Source organism: Halteromyces radiatus (genome assembly GCF_025201355.1).
Source record: "Halteromyces radiatus strain CBS 162.75 chromosome Unknown BX664scaffold_2, whole genome shotgun sequence".
Classification (NCBI taxonomy): Eukaryota; Fungi; Mucoromycota; class Mucoromycetes; order Mucorales; family Cunninghamellaceae; genus Halteromyces; species Halteromyces radiatus.
The window spans coordinates 753,486-778,150 of NW_026251688.1; the positions used below are offsets into that span (position 1 = coordinate 753,486).

The 24,665-nt window shown below is 34.7% G+C and overlaps 6 protein-coding genes across 6 annotated transcripts; 3 read left to right on the plus strand and 3 right to left on the minus strand.

The window, feature by feature from the left end:
- Positions 1-510: 510 nt before the first annotated feature.
- Positions 511-13,099, minus strand: BX664DRAFT_382871 (uncharacterized protein). Its single transcript, XM_051549090.1, has 20 exons — positions 12,814-13,099; positions 12,581-12,730; positions 12,349-12,522; positions 11,931-12,249; positions 11,478-11,834; positions 11,247-11,406; positions 10,948-11,181; positions 10,614-10,887; positions 10,451-10,548; positions 10,207-10,383; positions 9,969-10,139; positions 9,737-9,887; positions 9,519-9,641; positions 9,018-9,433; positions 8,762-8,939; positions 8,429-8,672; positions 8,183-8,364; positions 7,902-8,104; positions 7,596-7,838; positions 511-7,494 (listed from the first exon to the last, which is right to left on the minus strand). The coding sequence occupies exons 1-20, from the start codon at positions 13,013-13,015 to the stop codon at positions 535-537; spliced, it is 11,016 nt and encodes a 3,671-aa protein (XP_051402654.1). The 5' UTR covers positions 13,016-13,099; the 3' UTR covers positions 511-534.
- A 391-nt stretch (positions 13,100-13,490) lies between these two features.
- BX664DRAFT_323964 (acyl transferase/acyl hydrolase/lysophospholipase) lies at positions 13,491-15,170 on the plus strand. The gene is made up of 8 exons (XM_051543739.1): positions 13,491-13,584; positions 13,702-13,747; positions 13,854-13,987; positions 14,041-14,403; positions 14,475-14,578; positions 14,646-14,763; positions 14,836-15,011; positions 15,082-15,170. Exons 1-8 carry the CDS (start codon positions 13,504-13,506, stop codon positions 15,134-15,136), a joined length of 1,077 nt encoding a protein of 358 aa, XP_051402655.1. The 5' UTR covers positions 13,491-13,503; the 3' UTR covers positions 15,137-15,170.
- A 143-nt stretch (positions 15,171-15,313) lies between these two features.
- BX664DRAFT_323966 (uncharacterized protein) lies at positions 15,314-15,892 on the minus strand. The gene has a single exon (XM_051543740.1). The coding sequence runs from the start codon at positions 15,880-15,882 to the stop codon at positions 15,442-15,444; it is 441 nt and encodes a 146-aa protein (XP_051402656.1). The 5' UTR covers positions 15,883-15,892; the 3' UTR covers positions 15,314-15,441.
- A 146-nt stretch (positions 15,893-16,038) lies between these two features.
- On the plus strand, positions 16,039-18,665 carry BX664DRAFT_291301 (mitochondrial protein Pet127-domain-containing protein). Its single transcript, XM_051541938.1, has 9 exons — positions 16,039-16,480; positions 16,558-16,624; positions 16,712-16,844; positions 16,923-17,069; positions 17,146-17,268; positions 17,330-17,572; positions 17,635-17,732; positions 17,822-18,026; positions 18,096-18,665. Exons 1-9 carry the CDS (start codon positions 16,069-16,071, stop codon positions 18,549-18,551), a joined length of 1,884 nt encoding a protein of 627 aa, XP_051402657.1. The 5' UTR covers positions 16,039-16,068; the 3' UTR covers positions 18,552-18,665.
- A 232-nt stretch (positions 18,666-18,897) lies between these two features.
- Positions 18,898-20,125, minus strand: BX664DRAFT_355790 (uncharacterized protein; the record flags this gene model as incomplete). Its single annotated transcript, XM_051547846.1, has 2 exons — positions 18,898-19,800; positions 20,049-20,125. The coding sequence occupies 2 exons, from the start codon at positions 20,123-20,125 to the stop codon at positions 19,032-19,034; spliced, it is 846 nt and encodes a 281-aa protein (XP_051402658.1). The 3' UTR covers positions 18,898-19,031.
- Positions 20,126-20,685: 560 nt separating this feature from the next.
- BX664DRAFT_355791 (uncharacterized protein) lies at positions 20,686-24,157 on the plus strand. Its single transcript, XM_051547847.1, has 7 exons — positions 20,686-21,344; positions 21,524-21,653; positions 21,717-22,030; positions 22,122-22,621; positions 22,754-23,641; positions 23,730-23,887; positions 23,952-24,157. The coding sequence occupies exons 1-7, from the start codon at positions 20,707-20,709 to the stop codon at positions 24,105-24,107; spliced, it is 2,784 nt and encodes a 927-aa protein (XP_051402659.1). The 5' UTR covers positions 20,686-20,706; the 3' UTR covers positions 24,108-24,157.
- Positions 24,158-24,665: the final 508 nt, after the last annotated feature.

The window sequence follows — 24,665 nt, forward strand, 5'->3', positions numbered from 1 at the left end:
ACAATGGACGTGGTGTGGTAGAGAGTCATCATTCTCCTTAGTATCATGCGTTGTCAATCCATTTTTCTATTCACAGGAAAATATCCAATTTTGAAGACCTATTCATTTATAGCATCATATATGACAAACTAAAAAAAAAAAAGAAAGAAATATCCCAATAGAAACAATTGATATGTGGTATTTTTTGTTTTTGTTTTTTTTTTGAGGAATAATTATCAAATGGTTTTGCTGCCAGAAAAAGAAAAAAAGGCAATGCAAAAAGGAAAATTATTTTTCCTTTTTTGGAGTCGATGCATCATCAGGATCCATTAGTTCAACATTTGTTTTTATCTACTGGTTTGTGCACATGTCATTTTGCGTGATTGCTTGATATGGTAAACCAAATATTGATATGATATTATCATATTTAGATAATGATTATTTATTTTCACTATTTTGTGTACAATGATAAAGAGTCAATAAGAACAATAAAAATAAAAACTATCAAACTAAAAAAAAAAAAAAAAAAGAAGGGGTATCTACAATAATAACGATCTAATCCTGCTGTTTATGTAATTGATTTTGGTAGAATTCCCAGATAGCATGAACCACTTGATCCAGATGTAATGTCACATTTTCATGAATCAGACCAGGTAAACGTTCACGATTGAAGCCCAGAAGCCATTCCACAGATGGTGTGGCATCACCCATTTGTCGAAGTTGAGGATCAAAATGTACAGCACTGTCTGTGATATATGTCAATCGATTTGTCTTGTCATCTTGTTTGGTAATATCCTTTTGTTCAATGGATTCATTCGTCTCTTGTATTCCTACATCGCTACCACCAACACCTATACCACTGTCCAAACTAGTCGAGTCCATATCATGTTGTTGCATTATTTCACTATCTGTTGTTGCCGAGATGGATAATGTCGTTGGTATCATTCTTGTCGAATCCACTGTCTTTTTTGCCCGTGCCATTTGATCATTAAACATATTGATCAATTCTTGTAGATATTTCATTTGTCCAATATTCAATGACACTTGCACCCGATCCTTGAAATCCACAGTGAATGTATGTTGCACAATCTGTAGCACTTGAGTTGAATCCATGTGAAGTTTCGTCAAAGGTAATGTAAATATAAATGTCCCTTTTTCCTTGACAACAACTGATTTGTTTGCTTGCTGCTGTTGATGTTCTTGTTGTGATATGTCCGATGGCTGCTGCTGATGCTGTTGTTGTTGTTGTTTTTGTATTTCAGATGGTTGCTTATTGTTTCCACCACTTGAACCATGAATATCCGTTTCAGCATGAACAGTACTTTGAAAGAGAGCCATATCATCCCTATTGTTCTGTTGTTCCTTTTGTTCTTGTTTCATCATAATATCATCCAGCTGTAATCGTCGTTTTTCCATGATTTTTTGACCAGGCACATTTTTCAAGAGAGCTGCCTTACCGATACTGAGAAGTAAATGTCGCGTTATACCTTCCTGATCCTCATCCTTGATTATTGGTGTTTGTTCCAATGATCCTTCCACTTGTTTCGCTTGAATCTCCACGTTGTCACCATCTTGAAATTGACTAGGATATACAATCACTTGAATGCCTTCCACATTGAGCTTGACTATACTTTGTGGCCAATAATGCTGTTTAGGTCTCATTGATGATGATGATGATGATATTGGTATAGGAGAGAACATCTCAGGATCTTGTGAGGATTGTCGTTCCATTTTGTTTGTCATATTATCACCAGTAGAAGAGGAATGTTGAGTATGCCAAGGGAAGTCAATGGAACTAGCTTCATTTCGTTTCTTTTCTAGCAACTCCATAAATCGTTGATGCATCACAATAATGACAGGTACAGTTTTGATTGAGACACTAGCTATAAATCGTCCAGCCTGAATCGCCACTTTAAGTTGTTGTCGCTGTTGTTGTTGATCATGATTCACTGTCGCATTGAGTTGAATAGGTTCTTGCACCAAGTCCAAGATGTTTTGATATTCATAAGTGAATTTACCTCGGATACCATACATTGATATATAAAGTTGGCAGGAAGGCATTTTTTTCATCACCACCATTGATGATGTTGTTGATCCTTGCTGTGGCTGTTGTTGTGTTGATCTGAAATCGACATGACCTTGAAGCATACATCGATGAATTTCAAGTTCACCAGTGAGTCGACCTTCCGAAGTAAGATCTACGCCGCCTAGAGATAATCCAATACCTTGAGAAATACCAGGAATCATATGTGTTTGCATTGATAATTGTTTTGGTACCAATTTCACTTTGCCAATAGCTTGTCCCATATCGATAGATAATGTCACCTGATCAAGTTGAAGTATAACGTACCGTGCAAATGGAGCAAGTCCTTGATCTTTTGATTGATGTCGTGATTGTTGTGGTTGAGGAATCGGTTGAGTAAACCAACAAGTGTTGAGAATCAATAAATCTTGGAGATGACGCATGTTGATATCGCCTTCAATAGAGGGAATGGTGACCATAATGGAGATATCATCGTTGATAGTGGAGTCCTGTCGCTTGGAGGTCAATGAGGCATTGAATAGGATGCGTTCGATATTGGCAGTCAGACATGATTGTGGAGAAAAATGATGCTTGACAACCGCCGAGATACTACGTAGGGAACCAAAGCAACTCATAGTATGACCTGATTCATGAGCAAAAGAGTTCATCATAAATTCACTTTCACTCCATCCCAGCGAACAAACCACTTTGGAAGCAGGTTGACAACTAAGATCCAGTTTTGTTTTCGACAATCGTAAAAGTAGTGAAGCATTGATATTATTATTGTTGTTGTTCTTGCCATTGACTGATGATGTTGATGATTCCTTTCGAGTAGTGGCCTTTCTTTCACTTGATTGTTGCATGCCAAGTTTGAGTTCTGATGTGACTTCATGAAGGAATTGAACCAGAGAAGGATGTAACACATTGTTGCTTTCGAGAATGAGAATATCACCATGGAGACGTCGAGGAGAATTTGACAAAGAAGATGATACACCGAGTGGTGTTTGATATTTGAATGATGCATTGACTCCAGGTAGTTTGATAGTGGCTGTATTGCTGCTTTCAGTGATATCCCTAGTATCATTTCCGCTGCCTTTCATTGATCGCTGCAATTGTTTTCCACGTCGTCCTTGATCACTAGTGCGCCGTTTGGGGAAGAGTCGAACAATACTAGCATCATATTCGAAAACACCTGTCACATCCAAATAGATCAATTCAGATATTGCTTCTGCTGTAGAGGATTTCTTCGTAGTGTTACTGTTGACAGGAGTTTCAGAAGTTTCCAATGTAAAGGCATTGACACGATCCATACTTTTAACATAGATAACACCGAGTCGATTGATATATTCCGTAATAGTTCCATCCAAGTCCACTTCAAAGCCACGTACATTCGCATTGATCTGTACCCCGAGTTTCCTTGTTGATTTCTCAAATGTGGTGTCGACAATACAGTTGATGGAAGGAAGACGCATTTGATTCATACGAGGATGATTGGCGGCCAAAAAGTGTTGTTCATTGCTTTGATCAAATCGTTTGACGAATTGCAAAGATATGTCCTGTATAGTTGCCGTGGTCGTTTTGATGTTTTCAGTGCTAAATTGAAGAGATGTGAGTGAGAAGAGTAATGCTGCATGGTGATGATGATGATGATGGTAATGATGATGATGATGATGTTGTTGTTGTCCACTAGATTTCTCCATAGATATTGACACAGGAGTCGTTGGTGATGTTGCTGCTTGTGATGCTGCTGTTGTTGATGTCGTTGTTGATAATGATATACCTTCAGCCATATCCGATAAGGGTATCGCAACACCAAATTTTTCAATGATCAAAGTCAAATTTTTTCCTTGCCACATAGTATGCATATCTTGCGCTTCAAGTGGGACATCCGTTTGGAAAGATTCAACTATACGTTTGGTGTTCGCTGCTAATTGTTCGATTTCGGCCTGTTTGATCTCCTTCTTCTTCTTGAGTTCCGAGTCATAGTAGATATACATTTCTGCCAATTTTCCTAACGCAATAGGTTGCATCACAGTTTGGACTTTACTAATCTTGATATAATATGACATTGTAACATGTTGTTGTTCGTTGTTGTTGTCGTTTGTCGTACTAGATGGTACATTGGCATCTAATGAAGAAGTCGAATTGGGTCCAGGTTCATTGATAGGTTGATTTTGCAATCCAAAGTCGACCACAATGTAAGCAAGACGATTTCTACGCTTGGTATCATGTCGATCATCTCCTTGTTGTTGTTGTGTCGCAGACATATCATCAACACTTCCATGATCAAGAGATAATGCAAAATTGCTTCCAGATATTTTCCATATAAGAGCTTGGCTTGTTGTTTGTTGTGCGTAATTTGAGATGGATGCTTCCAATACATTTGACTCAAACAATCCAGTAGCCGACGGACTTGCTGCTTTGATGCTCAAACCATCAAGGGAAATACCAATGGCGTATTTGAATGGTACCGACACATCTGTTGATGATGATATTGTTGTAGATTGAAGGCGACCTTTTTTCGAGTAAGAAAATACTTCCACTAGTTCATTGACTTCATTGCCTAACAGATTGTGCGCCGTAAGTATAGAATCGATCATACTGACATCCAAAGACATGGCGATAAAGTCGATTGATATAGATGATTGAAGTTGAAATCCTAATTTACCCACTGATGAATTCATGACCTTCATCAAAATCCCAGAACTGCGTATACCAGGTAAATTGAAAGCATTTGCATTGTTCGACTCCAATAACGTGATGTCTTGTTGCTGTCGTTGTTGTTCTTGAATATCGTTGTCAACCATATTATTGCCACTGTGAGTGATGAGTTCCACTACTTGTTTGGATAGCTGGAATGCATAGTTGATAACTGGAGTTGCTGATGACTTTTGAGTTTCATTGACCAGTACCAAAAGATCGTCAATAGAATATTTGATGCTGAGAGATCGAAGTAAATCTGCTTTGGCCACAAATTTCGTAAGTAAGAATTGGAGTTTAATATCGTACCAACGTTCAGGATGATCATCAACCACATCTTCATTTTCAACAATAGGACTTGCCACCAATACATTGGTTTGATCAGTCAGACGTCTTTGTTCTTCCCATTCAGTTAATAGATTTTGAAACATAAAATGATATCGCTTCCCTTGTTCGCTGCGCCATTCTTCTACAAAGCTGTAAAGACGAAGTAAACTTTGAGGAGCATCCACATCAAAACTGCCTACGCTAGAGAAGATCTTGAGAATTTTCCTGGTATTGCTATCCATGGTTGTTTTTTGTTTTTTGTTGATTTTGCCGGGCTGGCTGATATTCGCATTGAGTTTGGCATCGTGAACCGTCATGGCAAGAAGTTTGGTGTGTATACGTTTCGATGATGTATGTCTAATCGACGACGATCCAGTCTTGCTGTTTGACCAATGAGATCCCCGAGGCAGTAGTTCATAGAAGCCAATGTCGAATACATCTATTCCTCCAGATGCATCCATGATAATCCGGTTGGAGTTTGTATTGCCTTGTTTCCTAGAGGTCTTGTTGGAACTTGGTTTTCCAGAGCCAGTGTCTGAATCTTTTTCTGATGATGGTTGGAACATCGCCACAGGTGATAATCTTGGATTGGAGAACACTAAAGAGCCTTGTATACCACAAATGTTATTTTTCATTGTAAGTTTCTGCGCCCATGCCCCTAACTTGATTTCTTGAATCCGGACCAAAGCATGTGCCATCACATCAATACGAGATAACAAAAGTTGAAAATCCAGAGGCGTAGGTTGTTGTTGTTGTCGTTGTTGTTTTGGAGATACTTGAGTCAGATTGGTAACAGTATTACTTGGACCATAGGCAGTCGGCTTACCTCTTCCGAAAAAGGAGGATGATCTGGTAGCATGAGATAAACTTTTCAATTTGGCAGTGAATACACGTTGTACTGTCAGCATATGTCGAGCAAAGGCCATCACCGTAGGATTGACAGAAACTTCCACTAATCCAATATCCAGTTTACCAATAATATCCAAGTAACCTTCAAAAGTAGTAATAGTAGGAGGAGGAGAGCCCTTGGCTGTATTTTCAAGCATAGAGGTCTTGTATGTTGTATCAATGGCAAATTCCAAAGGTTCGATAAGAATATGATTGTCATAAACATCAGGCTCTTCTTCATAGATACAAAAGTCAAATCGATTGATTTTGAATTTGGCGTAATTCATAGAGGTCATCAAAAAATTGACAATTTCATCCACACGGTTATTAACTGTTTCATCAAGATGATTGTCATTCATAATACTAGTGCCGCGGCTGTTGACTACTTCATCATCATCTGAAGGAACATCATCACTACCATTGTTGCTATTGTTCTTGCTGTTGTTGTTATTGAATGACTGTATTGAGGCTTGTTGATTAAATATCTTGATGAAGAGTCGACAACTTCGAATATCCCGTGAATCAATTTCCCAACTTCGCCAACCAGAAAATGCTTGTATAACTTGTCCATACATCAAAGAAGAATCTACATGTTCAGTAGCACCGCCAGAGGTCAATCGATATTGTAATTTTTCACGCATTGTCGATGGCATTAAACGGAGACATTGACGCATTCGAGCCAGAAGTTTCCACCCCACATCATTTCGAAAGTTTTTTGATCCAATTCGAAGTCCCATACTGGTTGGAATAGTCAAAAATTGAGGATCGCTTGTGACAGCCGTACCTACATTGGAGAATTGAGCTAGTTCATGCGTAAAAACTTGGTTTTGACGAGTTCTTCTGTCTTGAAAACATTCCAAAATACGTTGAAGATCATCCACAAATACCAACCAAGAATAAACAGCACCAACAAGAATTTCTGCAGATTCTGTAATGATAATAGATGATAGTTTGTCCACACTAAAATCGAGATAATTTGGTTTCCTTGAGCCAACCCATTTGCAACAAAATTGTTCCAATCCCAAGTCAATCACCACTAGTTCGTTTGCATGTTGATTTTCAGATGCATCGGATTCAGAGTCAGAATTGAATACATTATCATTGCTGGTGAAGTTTCGTCCAGGTATATGTTGTCGAGAGAGTGGAATACCAAACATGACTTGTCGTCGATTTTCATAATGATCACTGACATATTGTACCTTGCAGCCCATATTACCCACATTTACATGTACGCGAGATTCTTCTAGTACCAGTTTCGATTCAGCCACAGATTTTTGCTTTTGATCAAATGCATAATCTTGGAAAGTCACCCCACCAATCATTCGAAAGTCATCCAAAAAGATATCAGCAGCACATAACAATTCATCTTCATTGTCATAAAGTGTTTGAAGATGAGATTGCGCGTTCTTGTACGATGGAAGATCAGCAGGAATCATTACATTCTGAATGAAGTGTAAATGTGTGCTTGGAAGCCAAACAGCAAATCGAGTGCAGATGAATTTGTCAGTCAGATATCGAGTGAGTTGGCCAACATATTCAATTTGAGATGTGTCTAACATTGTTTCCAAATCCCAGTCCTAGCATAATCAAAAAAAAAAAAAAAAAAGGATGATGAATTACTTGTGTTTGGTTCAAAAAAAAAAAAAAAAATAGAGTATGTATATATAGAGAAACTTACGTCCTTATTGATGATTTCAGTTACTTCTTGAACCACCTTTACGAGTATTGGTGTTACCAGGATCTTGACAGGATGTGTTGCTTCCAGTACTGTTGTTGCTACAACATCATTTCTTCTATCATCTTCACCATCTTTGTGTTCCTTCTCTGGGGAGGATGGAGTATCGGTGTCTTCTTGAGCGTTCGCAAAGAAGTCTTGTTCATGACTAGCGAATTCTTCTTCATATTGCTTGCCAGCTTTCGGCTATAAAAAAGAGAGGGTATAAATATATCACATAAATCATTCTCTACATTTCCTATCACTTACTTTCAAAGGTGTAAAAATCGTTTTTGGAGGAGGTACATATGGATGAAAAAAAGCTTGAGCTCGACCAATTTGATTTGTTGCACGTTTGACCGCATATCTACTGAGATAGCCACTGTAAGAAATAGAAGGAGGTATGGCGGTAATAGTATATCCAAAATTTTCAAAGTTGTTTTCACCATCCATTTCATCGTAAGCACCATTTCCTGTGATTTAAACAATACGTTAGTATGATGATTTATACCTAATATGACTTTTTTTTTTTTTTTTTTTTTTTTGCTTACCTTGACTTTCATCTTCACTTATAGATTCAATGCTACCTTCATCAAAACTTCTTGGGTAATCCACAGTAATGGCATTGGACGACATACTTGTCACTGGATAAAGTTCATCTTCAGATTGGGCAGTATGAAAAGAATCATTGTTGGAAACCATGCTTTTCATAGAAGTTGTATCATCATGCAAACTAAATAATAAATCAATGAGAAGTTAGCATGTAGCTCTCTCAAATTCATCATAGATTATCTTACCTAATACTGTCTTCTTCAGATTCTAATGCATCTAGAGTAATAGGCCATTGATCATTGAATGATATCATACTATGATCATCATCACCCGACAAGGAATATCTTCTATCCATTGGAGTTTCAGTAGACATGGAGGAATCTTCACTTTCCAAACCAGAATCTTCATGAAGATAAAAAGATCGATAATGAGGAGCATATAGTACGCCAACATGATGTTCATGAGTTGTCCTTGTTGATGAATGTGTGCCTAAGAAAGTGGCAAAAAAAAAAAGAGGGAGCCGTTAAATTTTTTTTTTCCTCATTATCATCCATTCTTTTTTTTTCTTCTTTGCTTACGTCGAGAGGAAGAATCACTATCATACAAATGAGTACATCGTCCTGTGAGATAATCTTGAGTTTGAATATAGTTCTGTTGTGCCGTTCGAAACTTTTTCCATTCTTTGGTATGTCGAAAAATAGTGACATTAAGTCCAACCTCTATCCTTGCCACTTCCACCCAAGAGAATTCAGTATCCTATAAAATTATTAAAAAATAATAAAAAGTGTAAATTTCAAATATAAAAAAAAAAAAACTTGATAGGATAATCATTACCTGTTGTTGACTCGCTTGATCTTGATTCGCCAAACACGTAAGAGATATACCTGGAAGCTGAACGCCAATACGTTGATTGTATTTTTCATTAGTGAGATTGTCGAATTCCGCCTTAATACCATTTTCAAGTTGTAGTAATGTTGCACTATTTTGAGTCATCAAATAGATATCCACTTGTCTTATCCTTGCTTTGACAAAAGTAACATCAGGAACATCTTCTGATGCCATATCAGGTGACACCGCGTTGTCTTCGTCGATCAGGTTGTACACAAAAGTTTGAGAGAAACTGGCAGCTCCCATCAAGAATGAAGGTTTCAATTCACCTTTAATGCTTCCAATATCGAATTCCCAATGACATAAATAGGTAGATGTTTCCGGAAGAGGACCAAAAAGTCGATGTGCATGAATGTTTGTTTCTATTTTTTTTTTTTAATGTAGCGTGAGTTTTTTTTTTTCTCTTTTAACTTTGTATTTTTGTATATATGTATATTTAACATTTACCATCAATATAAAGATAGTTACGAGGATCACGAGCATTTTTCATTTTGAAATGACCACGCCGAGTAGTGGGGTTTGGGTTACTATCTCTTGTCCAAGTAATAGGGCTAATCGTTACATACATATCTTTTGAAATATTCCAAAAACAGAAAAAGAAAAAGAAAAAGAGTGAGTTGTAGGATTACAAGATGGCTGGATCAGGATAATTTTTTTTCTTTTACCCATATAAATATCCAAATTTCGGAGTTCCACCTGTAGTTCTTGAAATTCCAATTGAGAGTAATGTGAACATTCATAGAGATTTTCAGGAAGGATAAGTGCACCATCTTCAATTTCACATAATAAGTAAAGTTCGAATGGATCAGACATTGGCTAATGGGAATCAAGAAAATAGAATCTGTTAATACTTTTTCTTCCTTTTTTTTTTTCCCTCTCATATACAATCATACATACCTTCGCTTCTGACTCTTTCTTCCGCAGTTCCAGATATTCTTCAGGATTAGCACGTCGTTGTCGGTATTCGTCAATAGTGCAAAAGTGTAACGAGTTTCCAACATAATTGTCACGTAATATAAACAGATATCGAATCACAGTTCCGAATAATTTAACGACAGCACCATGAAACTAATAAAAGTATGAGAAGACAATTGAATAATGACATAATAATTGTTATTGTTACTATTAATTTTACCTTGAGGTGCAAATTAGACGATTCAATATGACGTAAAACATCGATAGTAGAATAACTTTCATAAGATCCTTGCAAGGAGAGAGACATGACAGAAGCCACCTGAGAATCTTCTTTACTCATAAAAGAGCTCCATGTATGAGATGATTGTAAAGAGATACCACCACGGATTTGTTCCAGCTAGTAATAAGTAGCATAAATGTGAATTATAGATATATTTCTTTGTTTCAAATGATATGTCACCTACCTGTACATCATATTTCATCGAGATCACCTCGGGTTGGAAAGTAACAAAAGGCAAAGATGTAGAGAAATGGACTTTTTGTGAGGAAAGTATGATAAAGGCTAATACGAAAAAAGAAGAGAGTAGAAGTTAGAACCAAATATTTATATATCTATATTGATTTTACCATTATCATCAGTAGAGTTTGGATAGTTGATAATATTATGTTCATTGACGCACAAGTAGACGCTAAGCTGTGTGGCATCCAATTGAAAATCATATGTAATAGGTATAAAGTGTAACAAATCCGCTGGAGGACCTGAAGTCCAGTCTTTGATGAGGTCTTGAACTAAATAAACATGATCACGAAGTAGATAAATATCAGGATTCTTGATTTTAGTATCCAAAGTCCAAGTACGATGTTCATTCCAAACAAGTGGTGAAGGCATATCGACAAACATCTAATTACAAATAATAAGAGTTAAAACATAAAATATATCCGTTTTTATTTCCATTATTACCTTGAAATTATCTGCATGAATAAAACCGGCAAAATTGACACTTGTTGTAACATCAATTCCTTTCAAATCAATATCCACAGTACTAACATATCCATCATTGTTGGTAACAAAAGGTGTAATTGTTTTGATACGTGATCCTTCCTTAAACTTGATATCGAACCATCCATGAGGACGTGTATATAATCCATTCTGATCAATATCCAGATCAGGCATGTCACCATTGTATTTCCAATCCTATTTCATGTAGAAAGAAAAGTCAGCAATTTTTTTTTTGTTTTCCCTTTCAATTCATTATTAACCTTTGACATTTCCCTTGTTGGAATCCTAAGATTACCATCCGTCATAAAATCTACCATAAAATCAAACGAAGTTGGTATTCGGGTATCACCTGGTGAAAGTACAGTTGTAGGTTTGTTGGTTCGATGGGAATTTGGGAAAAAATAATCTTGTATAGAAGCTCTAAAAAAAAGTATTAAAAATATTGTTGAGCTATAATAGTAAGTTATCCCAATTTTTTTTTTCTTTTTTACCTTTGCATGTCAGTCCATGGACCATAATTGAATAAGGCATTCCAAATAGATAAGTGTACACCCCATTCTGGAGGTAGACCACCGTTGCCAATATCAAGACCAATACCAGAATAACCATTAGAAACAGTATTTGGGACAGGTCCAGGAATATCTGCATAATAACATATTGCCATTTGACTACATTCCATAATATTCTCTATTTTCGCATAATCATCTTGATACAGTCTACGAGAATAACGATCTTCAGAACCACGACGAGTACTTTGATCTTCATGTTGTTTTTGTTTTTTCTTTGGATTATCAATTGTGTCTATCCAGAACATCCATTGAATCCAACGCCATATATGTTTCCACCATCTATCATTAAATAAATGAATAAATAAATAATTCTGTATCGAATGCGATCATTCTATTTTTCATCATTTTATATATTTATATATATATATATATTACCCGTATGTTCGATGTAATCGTTGTGAACTGTTCATATGTTGAGAATCTGATTTGTAGTTTTCATTCTTTTCCAAACTGATCTGAGGTTTCCGTAATACTAAATCCAAACTTGATTTATAATAATCCATCGATGTCCTAGATTGTCCAGCACTATAAGTTCCACTTGTTTGAGTAGCTTTAACCACAATATATGTCTTTAGTCTTTGATTGCCAATAATGATGGCACCTGTCGTACATTCAATCTGAATAGGCATCAATCTTAGTAAAAGTGATGATTCCGCCATAGTTTGACTTTCTGGATCCAGGACTTTACGGGTACCTAATACCGTAAGAGAGTATGATGATGATGATGATGATGAGAAATAAACAAGGTTTTTAATGATAAATTAAATAAGTAAACCGAAAAAAAAGTCATTACCATCCATAGATATTGTATCATCAGCAGGAGTAGGCGGATCTTCAGTTGTGATAGGAGATTCAGTTTCCAAACCCAATATAATTTTCATTCGTTCATAAGCTGGTATATTGTTGTAAATAAACCATTCAAGACCTTCAACACTACATACCACACGGCAGGGCAGTTTTGTATCTTCTATAAAATATTTTAATTTTTTTTATTAACGCATAATATTTATATAATAATAGATTACCTTTTATCCCAGAGTTTGGTTTTTGTACATTGAATAACCAGTATTGTATAGTGATATGACCTTTGACTATAGTAATAGATTGATTGGTAGAATGATAACGAAAATTTTTGAATAAGATGCGAGCACCGAGTAAAGTCACCCTAATAGAATCTTCATTTAAAGAAAAGAAAAAAAAAAAAGAGTTAAAATATTGAGATTGTTATTTTATTTTTTTTTATCTTGTTCTATTTTACCTAATTGTATATATGCTCCATAACGTCTCCATAAGTATTGATTTGCTATCAAAGTAACCAGACGTGCAGCCACTCGATTGAAATAAAAGAGAAAGAATAGGACAACAATAATGACCACAACGCAGCATACGATAAAGAGCCATAATTCAGTGATATTTGGACTACCTTTTGTAATTGTCTCTACATTTGAAATGACGTCCATGGTATAATATATACAAAAAAGGTGGAGAGGTCAAATTACAAATAAAAAGAAGATTATGATCAATCTCAAAAAAGTTTAGTAGAGAAAAAAAAAAAAGAAAAAAAAAGGGAAAATGGAAGAATGACACTGAAGAAAAGAGTGAAAAATGGAATGCCGCCCTTTTTTTTTTTTTTTTTTGACCTGATGGGAATGCCTTTTTCGGGTAAGTGATAGCAATGACCTGAAATTGTCTTTTTTAACGTTGTACACATTATAAAGGTGACCCGTAACATACTCTCATCTAGTTTTGTCTCCTTCTCACTTTTATCCAACTAATGAATCATATGAGAATAAATTAAACTGATATATTTTTATTTATTCCAATATCTATGCTTTTTCTGTGTCTGATCGAGTTTACAGTATCGGCAATTGAAAAAGATGATCACTTTTTTTTCTCCCTCGTTTTGGTTCTTTTCCTTCTTTCTCTCTCTTCTTTCTTTGGGTATTAAATGTTTTTCACCACTATTGGAAAAAGACGATCTACCATTCAACATTTGTTTAAATGGCCTTGTCAAAAAAGGAATTGGATGGTAATTATATAGAAATAAAAAAACAAAACGAAATCGCTCTTTATGTTCCTTATTTTTATTTTTATTATTATTATTATTATTGTTATTATCGCTAACACTTCTTTCTTTTTATATAAGAGTGTTGCTGGCATTGAACGTTCTCACCGTGCTCTTCTTTTTCCAGGTAAAATAATAATAATAATAAAAAAAAGATACATATATAAAAGTCGAATACTATATTCTCACCGTTTTTCTTCTCATTCTATGGGGAAACTTGTGAATTTATATAGGTCAAGGTTCTCAAGTGGTTGGTATGGGAAAAGATTTATGGGATCGCTATCCTAGAATAGTCAAAAGGGTATTTGATCAAGTAGACGATGCTTTGAACATGCCTTTACGGTCATTAATTTTTGATGGAGATCAGGTAAAAGATTAATTTATCGAGCGTCATTAATATATCTTTGGTTTTTCATATAGAATACTTTAACATTAACGGAAAATGCACAACCAGCTATATTAACGACATCTATTGCAATTCTTCGAATTCTTCAAGAGGAATATGGATTTGATTTACAAAAGGCATGCGCGTATGTATTGGGACATTCACTCGGTGAATATACGGCTTTAGTGGCGTCGGAATCATTATCTCTTACGGATGCTGTCCGATTGGTACGACTTCGAGGTCTCGCAATGACACAAGCAGTTCAAGATCGACAACCTACTGGTATGACGGTATTAGTAACACGAAAAGGAAAATTGGATGAAATCATGGATTCTATTCAAACTGTACAGAAACGCTTATCGACAAATGAAGTGGCTGAAATTGGAAATATCAATAGTGTAACTGCATTAAAGAAAAAAAAACCCAACTGTGATCAAAAACTTACCTTTTTTTTTTTTTCTTAAAATAGTCGACTCAAATTGTTATTAGTGGTACAGAAATTGGATTGAAAGAAGCTGTAGAATATCTCAAATCAAAACGGATGATTGTCAAATCCATGCCACTACCGGTTTCGTAAGCAAAAGAATATAATCAAACAGAATCACTGATTCTATTATTATTTCTTTTTTTTTTTCGTTAGTGGTCCATTTCATAGTTCATTGGTTAGTGATGCTGCTGTTGTCATGTCCAATGCACTCAAAACAGTATCATTCAAACAACCTATTGTCAAAGTTATCTCCAATGTGACAGGAAAACCAGTAAGCAGAAAATGTTATATCGTAATGTTATTATTGCTATTACTTAAAACATTCCAATTTTTATCTTTCTAGTATACATCTGTTGAAGAAATACCTCTATCACTCACAAAACATATAACATCTACTGTCCAATGGCATCCAAGTATTCATTATCTTAAAACTCAAGATGTTAGTGATTTCGTATCTTTTGGGCCAGGCAAGGTATTAGCCAATATGTTGAATAAGGATTATCCTTCCGATACTATCAGGTACATTAGTCATTTACTATTAATATAATGACAATTCATTTATTCCTTTCCTTTTTTTTTTTTTTTGTAGATCTTTAGATAGTATTGATGATATTTTAAATTATGTTCAAGAATTCTCAGATTAGATATAGAATAGTTTTTTTCTTTTTTTTTTGAATACATATATCAATAAAATAAACAAAAAGAAAACATACATTGCTTAATAAATGCTAATAAAAATATTCGTTCCAATCAAACTAATAAAGTCAATATTTCACCTAAACAATCAATAAAAACGTTTACAGCAAGGGAACCTAAATAAATAAATAAAAAAAAAGAATGTTGATACAGTGAAGTACCAACATTGTTTATTCAATATATTTATAAATACATTCGTGGTGGATGTGTACAAATAATAATCATAATCTAATAAAAATAAAAATCTATCTATCTATTTCTTCTTTCCCTTGGCCTTAGCAGAGGATGTCACCTTGGTACCACCACTAGCAATAACCTTCTTCATTGCAGCAGATACAGTTTCTTCGCTTTCAATCCAACTAATGTCAGCCAAATCTGTATCACCAAAACGTTTTTGGAATTTAGTCAATTGTTCACTTTCATCAGTTACACCTTCCTTCAACATGGCAGGATTCCATAAAGGATGGTTTCGAGTATCTTTGGTTAGTCGAATTTGTGAGCGAACAGGAGATGTTGTCCGTACAGTGTATGTTGCACCATTGCTTAATACGATGGTTTGTAAAAATTGTTCTGGTTTGGCATGGCTAGTTTGAGTTGATGCCAATCGTTTTGAACAATGATGTTGTGTGAAGACTCGGAAGGTACGTAAAGTTGTAGTTGTATTCATCAGTCTTGTGTTCATAGAGTTGTACATTAAAAAAAAAAAAGAAATGGAAAAGAAAAATATGAGCCAGGAGAGGATGAATGGAAATGGGCTATGGACGGAGTTATAAATCCAAAAGCCACTTTTTTTCTTTATTTCTTTTCTTGGTCAAATGCAAGCAAACGCTTTTCTTCTTGTGTCTCCATTCTTCTCGATTTTACCACATATAATATCAACATGTGGGCTTTTCGATCTAGTCAGAGAACACTGGCGACATCATGTCTATTCTCTTGTCGTATTCAAACTAGCATTTATCAACGTACATTTACCACTGATATCAAGAATGTAGGGAACAATGACAAAAACCTTATAGACTATATAATCCGCACGAAAGCAAAAACACCTACTTCCACAACGAACTCAACCAATGTCAAAAATCCCAAAAATCGATACCGTCGTCGTCGTCTTTTGAATAAACTCAAAAAAAGAGTTTATGCACATTCAATGTCCAAGGATGTTACCTCACCTGTCAAACTCTCTGTACGGAAAAAGAAAACTTTTCAAAACTTGGAACCTATTTTACTAGATGAAACAAAACAAGATCTAGATGAGTCTTGGCATGAATTAGATATATCTTCACAATACAAACGTAAGTACAAAGCAATAATGAAAATAGGATCAACTACTTTTTTTTTAAACTAAAATTTTCCATTTTTCATTTCTTAGGCATTTACCCAGATGAACATATACCTGTTGCCACTCTAGCCCATGGTTTAGATAAAACACTATTTAAGTAAGTAGTTTTTTTGTTAAGAAAAAAAAAAAAAGGAAATGAGAATGAAAATGAAAATTCTCAATAATTTAATTATATTGAAACTAGATCTGGTGTTCATCCTCTGAAAGATCTAAGCTCAAAGAAATTCCTATTTTCACCTTATTTGGAAAATATCACTCAACCAGACCAATTTGATTATGACGCCATGTTACCTTACAGAACTGCTTCCGAAGACAAGGTCAGTCAGCAAAATCTTTTTAGGTTTATTTATGCATCATCTTTGATTGACTTTTTTTATTATTTATTTACTTTGTAGACTCTAATTGCCATGGCCAAAAAAGAACATGCTCGTTATACTGGATCGACTTCTTCTCTTTCAGGTGTATTATGTCAACTTTATTTTAGACTTTCTAATCATCGACCACTGGATACTGCTCACTTTTCTCGAGGTTTTGTGAATGAGGTAAATCATATTATTGTAAAATCATATATTAAAATTTAACTTTTTTTATATTAATTTATTTGGGATGATTTACTAGCCAAATCAACATACACGTGGAAGTCGAGTACCAAAAACTATTTATTTACGATGGAAGGATGGTGTTTATGCCGTAGATGCAGATAAATCATTTGATGGAGAAGAAACAGTTTTATCATATTTGGTAAGAAAACATAAAATAAAAAGGGAAATTAATACTAAATATTTGTTTGTTTATTTTCTAGGGTCGGTCTATGGAAAAAATGTTGACGATGGAACCAAAGAAATATGAACGATATTTGAAGGAAAATTCATCTATGGTGACTGAAGATGAACGTAATGCTCCTGAAGCTTTTGCTTATGGTAAATTTGGTCATCTCTTTTTACGATCACAATTAGATTGTTCTCATGGCAAACTTCCTCGGCGCAACTTTGATTTAAAAACAAGAGCAACATTACCCGTTCGATTGGATATTCCTCATTATAAAGTATGTCATTTTTTATTTATTTATTTTATTTTTTTGAATCTAATGATATTTTTTTTTTCAAGGAATACTATAATTACAAATTAGAACAACATCATGGTCTTCACTATTCATTTGAAAGGGAATATTATGATATGATGCGAGCTGCTTTTTTGAAATACAGGTAATAATCGGCTTCTGAATACAAACATATATGAGGGATTTACTGATGTGATACAAACGTGGACCCTGCGTTCTTTTTTTTTTGAATAGTTTCCAAGTACGAATTGGGCATATGGATGGGATTATGGTGACATATCATAATACAAATACAATCTTTGGATTTCAGTATATCTCAAGAAATGAAATGGATGCAAGATTATTTGGAACACAAAAGATGGGGGATCAGGTCTTTACAAGTTGTTTATCCATGATGGAAATTCTATTTGACAAATTCACTAAACAATATCCAAAAACGGTAAATAAAAAAAAATAGTAGTTATTTGTATATCTTGTGACTAATGAAGCAATCATGGGGTCTTTTTAGACATTACGAATCACTTTAGATTGCTCTGAACCAAAGTATGAAGATATGCGCATCTTTGTGGAACCTGTCAATGATGACGAAAATACAACAACAAAAACCGGGGAACAAGCAGTATATGATGAATCTGTTAGCGACCATTTATCCATGTATCGACTCTATACACAATCTTATCTGAACAACAAATTGATCCAGGGACCAGTTTCGGTGAATAAGGAATCGGATGTATGGGATATATATTACAAATTAGAAGAACAACAAAATATACCAAAGGAAGACTTGATGACCAAACTCAAGAAATTACGACGATATCAAGCAACTGCCTTCTTACCCCAATCAGAAGAATCTCCAAAGTTTTTGAATCGGTTCAAGTCTCCACGTGTGATCTCTGAAAAGAAATCATTACCCACAGATGAAGATTTGGAAAAATTGAACCTTACAAAACAATCTTCCCCTTAGTGTATAGATATGTTAGATTTTTTTTTTCTTTTTGGCAATAGAATTAGTATTTGTATATAGTTTTTATTTTGAAATGAAACGTTAAAATAAATTGAATTATGAAACAAAAAAAAAAAAGGATGTATTTGTTTTTTTTTTACAATAACAACAAACATATTTTTCATAACAGGTCATAAGTGGAGTGCATTCCCCATCTTTATTTCTTTTTTTGACATCATGATGGTGATGGTGGGAAGAATGGGCGGAGATGTGCGGTTTCTGTAAGGTACCAATGTCATCTTGTGCAACGGTACATCACTGACCATAATGGTAACCAAAAAAAAAAAAAAAAAAAAAAAGACTGAGACAGAAAACTTTTTTTTTATTGTAAAAAAGACAAATGTATATAGATGAGAGAAATGTCGTTGATGTATCGTCATTGAATATGTATAGATAGATAGATATATATAATGATAAACAAAATGAAGGTATAAAGACAGACTAAACTAATCGATGACATTCAGCCAAATGACGATCCTTATCCAATTTCAAACATTTGAGACCACAATAAGATTGAGATTTACATCGAGCACATACTGGCATAGAACGTTTTTCAATAGAGCAGTAAGAACATACCATGACTATTGATCCATACGAAGAAGAAGAAGAAGAAGAAGCAGATGAACCAGTCACACTACCATCACTATGAAAAGATTGTTGTTGTTGTTGTTGTTGATAACGTAAACAGGTATCCAACATGGAAGAAACCTGTTTTTGAATCAATATCACCTTTTGTAATGTCACGTCCATGAAATCCATACATTTTCTACAATCATTGGCAGCCTTGGCCCAATCCTTTTCACTAAACCGAATTGAAGCTCGACACTGATAGATCATTGCACGCATTCCTTGTAAATACATATCTGCCTGATTATCATACAGTTTCAATCGTTTACCCAATCGCCATAATTCTTGACACCATGGTTCCACCATTGTTAGATCATCCAAATGTAGTAAGATATGTTCCGTGGAAAGACATACCAATTGGAACGCCTCTTCACTCATTTTGCCATCATATTGTTGTTCTTGTTTCCTTAAAAGACCCATAGTATCCGCCATAAATGAAGTTTTCTTTTCCATACATCCATCATCTGAAACTGAAGGGGAAGGAGGTGGAGAAACCATCGCCGTCGTCATATTGCCTTTTTCGTTCAGCGTCGTAGATGATAATCCATGATTAGGTTCAGAATGAAAAAGAATGGTAGGCATACTTGAGCAATAATAAAAAAACCTGATTATAAGGAATTTTGTATGATATAAGACAAATAAATAAAAAAAAGGAAAAGAAAGAAAGAAAGAAAAAAAAAAAAGAAATAACAAAGATCAAGTAAAAAAAAAAAAAAATATACACCGACCGGAGTATCAAATACGCACAAACACACCATTCTCACTTTTTTTTCTTTGAGTTATACAGGAGTGAGCTCCGTCGTCTATCTTCTAATAAAAAGCGATCATTACCCAGGTTGATTGGCTTCAACCCAGAACATGTGACCTCTTGTGTAGCACAAATCTTTGGTAGCCCTATCTAAAACCATTAGGATCGCCTTTTTTTTTTTTTTTTGATAGCCCGTTACGAGCAAGAAGAGATTTGTAGAACATAGAAGAAAAAAAAAAGGTAATCTGATTTTCATTTGCAGTTGGAAAAAGTTACCAATTTTGTGTTGCGCTTAGTCAAAATAAAGTTAAAAAAGGATCTTTTTTCTTTTCTTGTTTTTTTTTTTTCGAGGAGGTCTAAGGAGAATGATTTAGCCAATAAGATGATGCAAGGATTGCATTACATGACAACAGTATAGATCGTTGTTTAACTTTGTTTCGTTTAAGATGATGATGATGATGATGTGGGATGATAAACATTAACACTTTTTTTTTATTATATCTACTTACATATATATATACAATACATATTTTTATTTTTTTTTCTTTGGTGAAGATAACTACAAGATCGTCCATTATGATGTTACATTGCTATCACCTTTGTTCAAAGGGGAAAATCTAATGTAAACAAAAGAATCAGGGGGATTCTTTATGCCTCTCCCCAAATATATCTACATCCTTTTTCATTTTCTTTGTTCCTCTTTCCTTTTCTCCTTTCAAACTTGGATTCATCATCATCATCATGATGGATAAAACTCATTCCGTTCATGTTAGAAAAGGATCAACTACTACGAATACGAGACAACAACAACAAGGATTTACTACAGTATTTAGTGATGATGATGATGATCATCTACAAGATCATTCATCATCATCTTGGAAAGTGATTCCATCGTTACAGTCACAACGTACCTCTTTCTCGCCACATTTCATCGATCCATTACAAACATCCACAGCCTATCATATTCATCAAGCAGAGATTGCACTATGTCGTCTAAAATCTGCTGTGTTAGATCATGATGCGCGTGGTTGGAAAAAAGTAATGAAACATAAGAAATGTGGCGTCGTGACGTATATGAAATCCTGTTCTTCTTCCTCCACCACCGCCACCACTGCTACTACATTAACTTCCATGACATTTCCTAATAACTATAATCATCATCATCATTATCATCATTACTATGATGATGAAAAAATCCCCATGTTTAAAGGTGAAGCCATTTTTGAAGGATTCACACCTCATTCGATTTTTTATGTTATCGGCATGCGAAAATTATGGGATGAACAATATGAAGATGGCAATCTGGTCGAGAATCTAAATGATACCACCTCTCTTACTTATGAAGTTTGTAAACCATCATCATCATCATCATCATCAAAGTAAATAATAATTATCATCACAATAAAAAAAAAAAAGAGGGGGGGGGAACGGATCAATTGCCCTGATATGGTATTCATCATGTCAAACGGAGATCCAGGTGTCTAACTAATATTACTATAACAATAATAACATACGACATACAACAATTACGTTTCTCCTTTTTTATATATATATGTAGGTCCCGTAGAGATTTATGCTTGGTGGAGAAAATCGAATGTACTCATAATGGTACGATTCTTTTTGCTTGTACCAGCGTTGAAACACCTAAAGTACCTAGATTAGAAGGTCGAGTCCGTGCTCAAATCAAGGTAAAAAAAAAAAAAAAAAAAAAAAAAAAGCTCATCCTCTTTCTTTTTGTTCTTGAAATAAAGTTGATGGGTTGGGCATTGGAACCTTTATCTTCTGGTGCAGTACCTTTAACTAAAGTGACGTTTGTGATTCAAGAGCCGACCAAAGGTTGGATGTCAAGTTTAACAAAGAAATCATTAGCAAGAAGACCATTAGTGATCTCCTTGGTACATGATTATTTAAAAGTCAAAGCGGAACGAACTCGTTTATCAGAATTACAACATCGACATTGGGGTCAAGCAGCTTCTATTAGAAAACGACCATCATTAATGATGGTGTCACAACAACAACAACAACAGCAACAACAACAACAACAACAACAACCATGTTTTAAAAGGTACCAATGAAAAATTTATGCTTTCTTCTTGCTTTTGAAACACCGCATCAAGCTTTTATCTCTTTTTTTTTCTTTTTTTTTTTTTTTTTAGTTCTTCACTTCTTCAATCTCCATCTTTTAATGGATCCACTCCAGCTGGGTCATCACAACAAACTCTTTCTACAGGCGTTTCTTTCTCAACAGTCTATACGAACAAACATAATAAACGAATCACTTTTGCTTCTACTAAAGATATTGCATCCCTTTCTACTGAACAGCAAAAGAACAACGATGATAACGACGACAATGGAAAACCAGTAGAAAACCCATATGGTCTCATGTCTCCACCATTAACACCTTCTATTCCTTTTGGAAAAAACATTTATCCTTCTCATCGACACTTGGCTACTAGGGACCAAAGTATGCTACTCTTGAAACATCTATATACATCACAAGAAGGATGGCAGCTGGAATATAATTCACCTGAAGCAAAAACTTATATCAAGGAGTATCAAGGTGTTCGATATGCAAGATTAGAAGGTTGGATTGTAGGTGATTGGCTTCCGGAACAAATTAGTTCCATTATACATAATGTTGATGCAAGAAAATACTGTAAGCTGACTAAAAGCACAAACAAAAAGATTCTCCCTGTACATCATGGAATGAAACTCGATCTCTGATTTCTCCTTTTTTCTTTTTTTTTTCTTCTTTTTGTATCTAACTCCCTTTGTTTTGATTTTATAGGGGATGAGAATTGGGAAGGTGGCAGTATAGTGGATCGATTCAGTCAAAAGGATTATTTGATGCATTGGATTATTGGGAATAAAAAGAATGATTTGTCACAACAACGACAAGACATGGCAGTCATTACTCATATTGACAGTGAAAATGGAGGTAACAGGATATTTATAGCTAGCAAAAGCATTGACGATCATCAGATACCAAATCAAGATGGATATGAACGCATACATATGACTCTTTATGGTTGGGTAATATCCAATCATGCAACCACATTATCACCAACAAGAAGAAATAGAAGGAATACAGGGGATTACAATATCAAATCGAAACACACATCATCATCATCTCTTGTCTCCTTTATAGTGGATATATCTCTTCCATGGGCACAAAAACGTATCGTCGACCAGACACAATCATCATCACCTACAGCAACAACAACAACAACAATAGCACAATATCAATGTTTAATCAACCTTCAATCCTTTTTATCATGTCATGGATGTCCACCATATATTCGTCGTGTATCAGGAAAAGTCACAGCAGAGCATTTCGATACTATGACTTTGACTTATCAAGTGACATGGATTGTCAAACATCACCCGCCTTATCATCATCAACCACAACAAGAACAACCTGCAACATCATGGTGTACGGATATTCGAGTAGATCAGTCTATGTATCCAGATGGATATCTTATTGATGTTTCACCTTTGGATGGCACGCGTCTTGACATCACATCCGACCAACAATCAGTCATGATTTTCACAACTGACGCTTCTATGGAAGGGGCTTTGATTCACGTGAAAATCACTCATCGTCAACCTGGTCGATCATCCAATGCGGCAGAACATCAGACTTTTTCATTACAATCAGCTGAAAACAAATCCAAAGGTAAAAAAAAAAAAAAAAAAAATCAAGTGAAATATAGGTTAAGAATGAAATTAATTAATTTTTTTTTTTTTTTTGGTTTATCATTTAGTATCAACCAATCCACGAAGCATAGTCAGTGCGAATAACAATCATCATAAACGATCTGTTACACCTGTGATCCATTGCGTCTCACCTTCAACTTCTCATTATCATCATGGCACATTACAAGTACCCAAAGGTTATGTTTTAATTCCTGAATCCAATAAAGTAAGAAATAATGAATATAAACAAATATCAAAAGGAAAACTCATTTATATATATATATATGTAGTCACAACAACAACAACATCACCACCACCACCACCATCAACAACATCTGATCAACCTGACTGATGATTTGACATTTAATGGGCAACAATTAGCGTTGATTTTCTTTTGTATGGTGATGTCTTATTACATAGGAAAATTAGCCAGTACTTGTCCTTGATCTATATGATCGTGTAGTGTGTATTAGTTATCATTCAGAGTATTGTTTATAATAAAGTTTGTTTTTTTTTAACTCTTATTGTTGAAAATGAGTCAAAAGAAAGTGACAAGACATGCGATTTTTTTTTTTTTTGGTGTCATGTCCATGCGCATTCACATGATGAGAAAGAATTGGTTTATTGTTAACAATTGTGTCCCTAGTTACCAAGCAGGACAAAAAAGGTAATGATGGGGAAAGGAAAAAAAAAAAAAAGAGATACAAGGGTTTTATTTTGGGGGGATAGAAAGCAAAAATCATGGATGATGGTCTCGGAATATATATATATAATATTATGTGAATGTTAGCAATGAGCTTTCAATTCAAAAAAAAAAAAAAAAAAAAAACGGGAAATATATATACATATATATATATATATATATCATAAAGATTGATATGGAAAAATTATTGACAAATCTGGAAAACCCGATATCATTCAGAGATAGGAATATCTAGAATTGCCTAATATGGCTATGGGCGGAAAAAGGGAGGGGGTGTTATTATTTATCTGTTTATTTATTT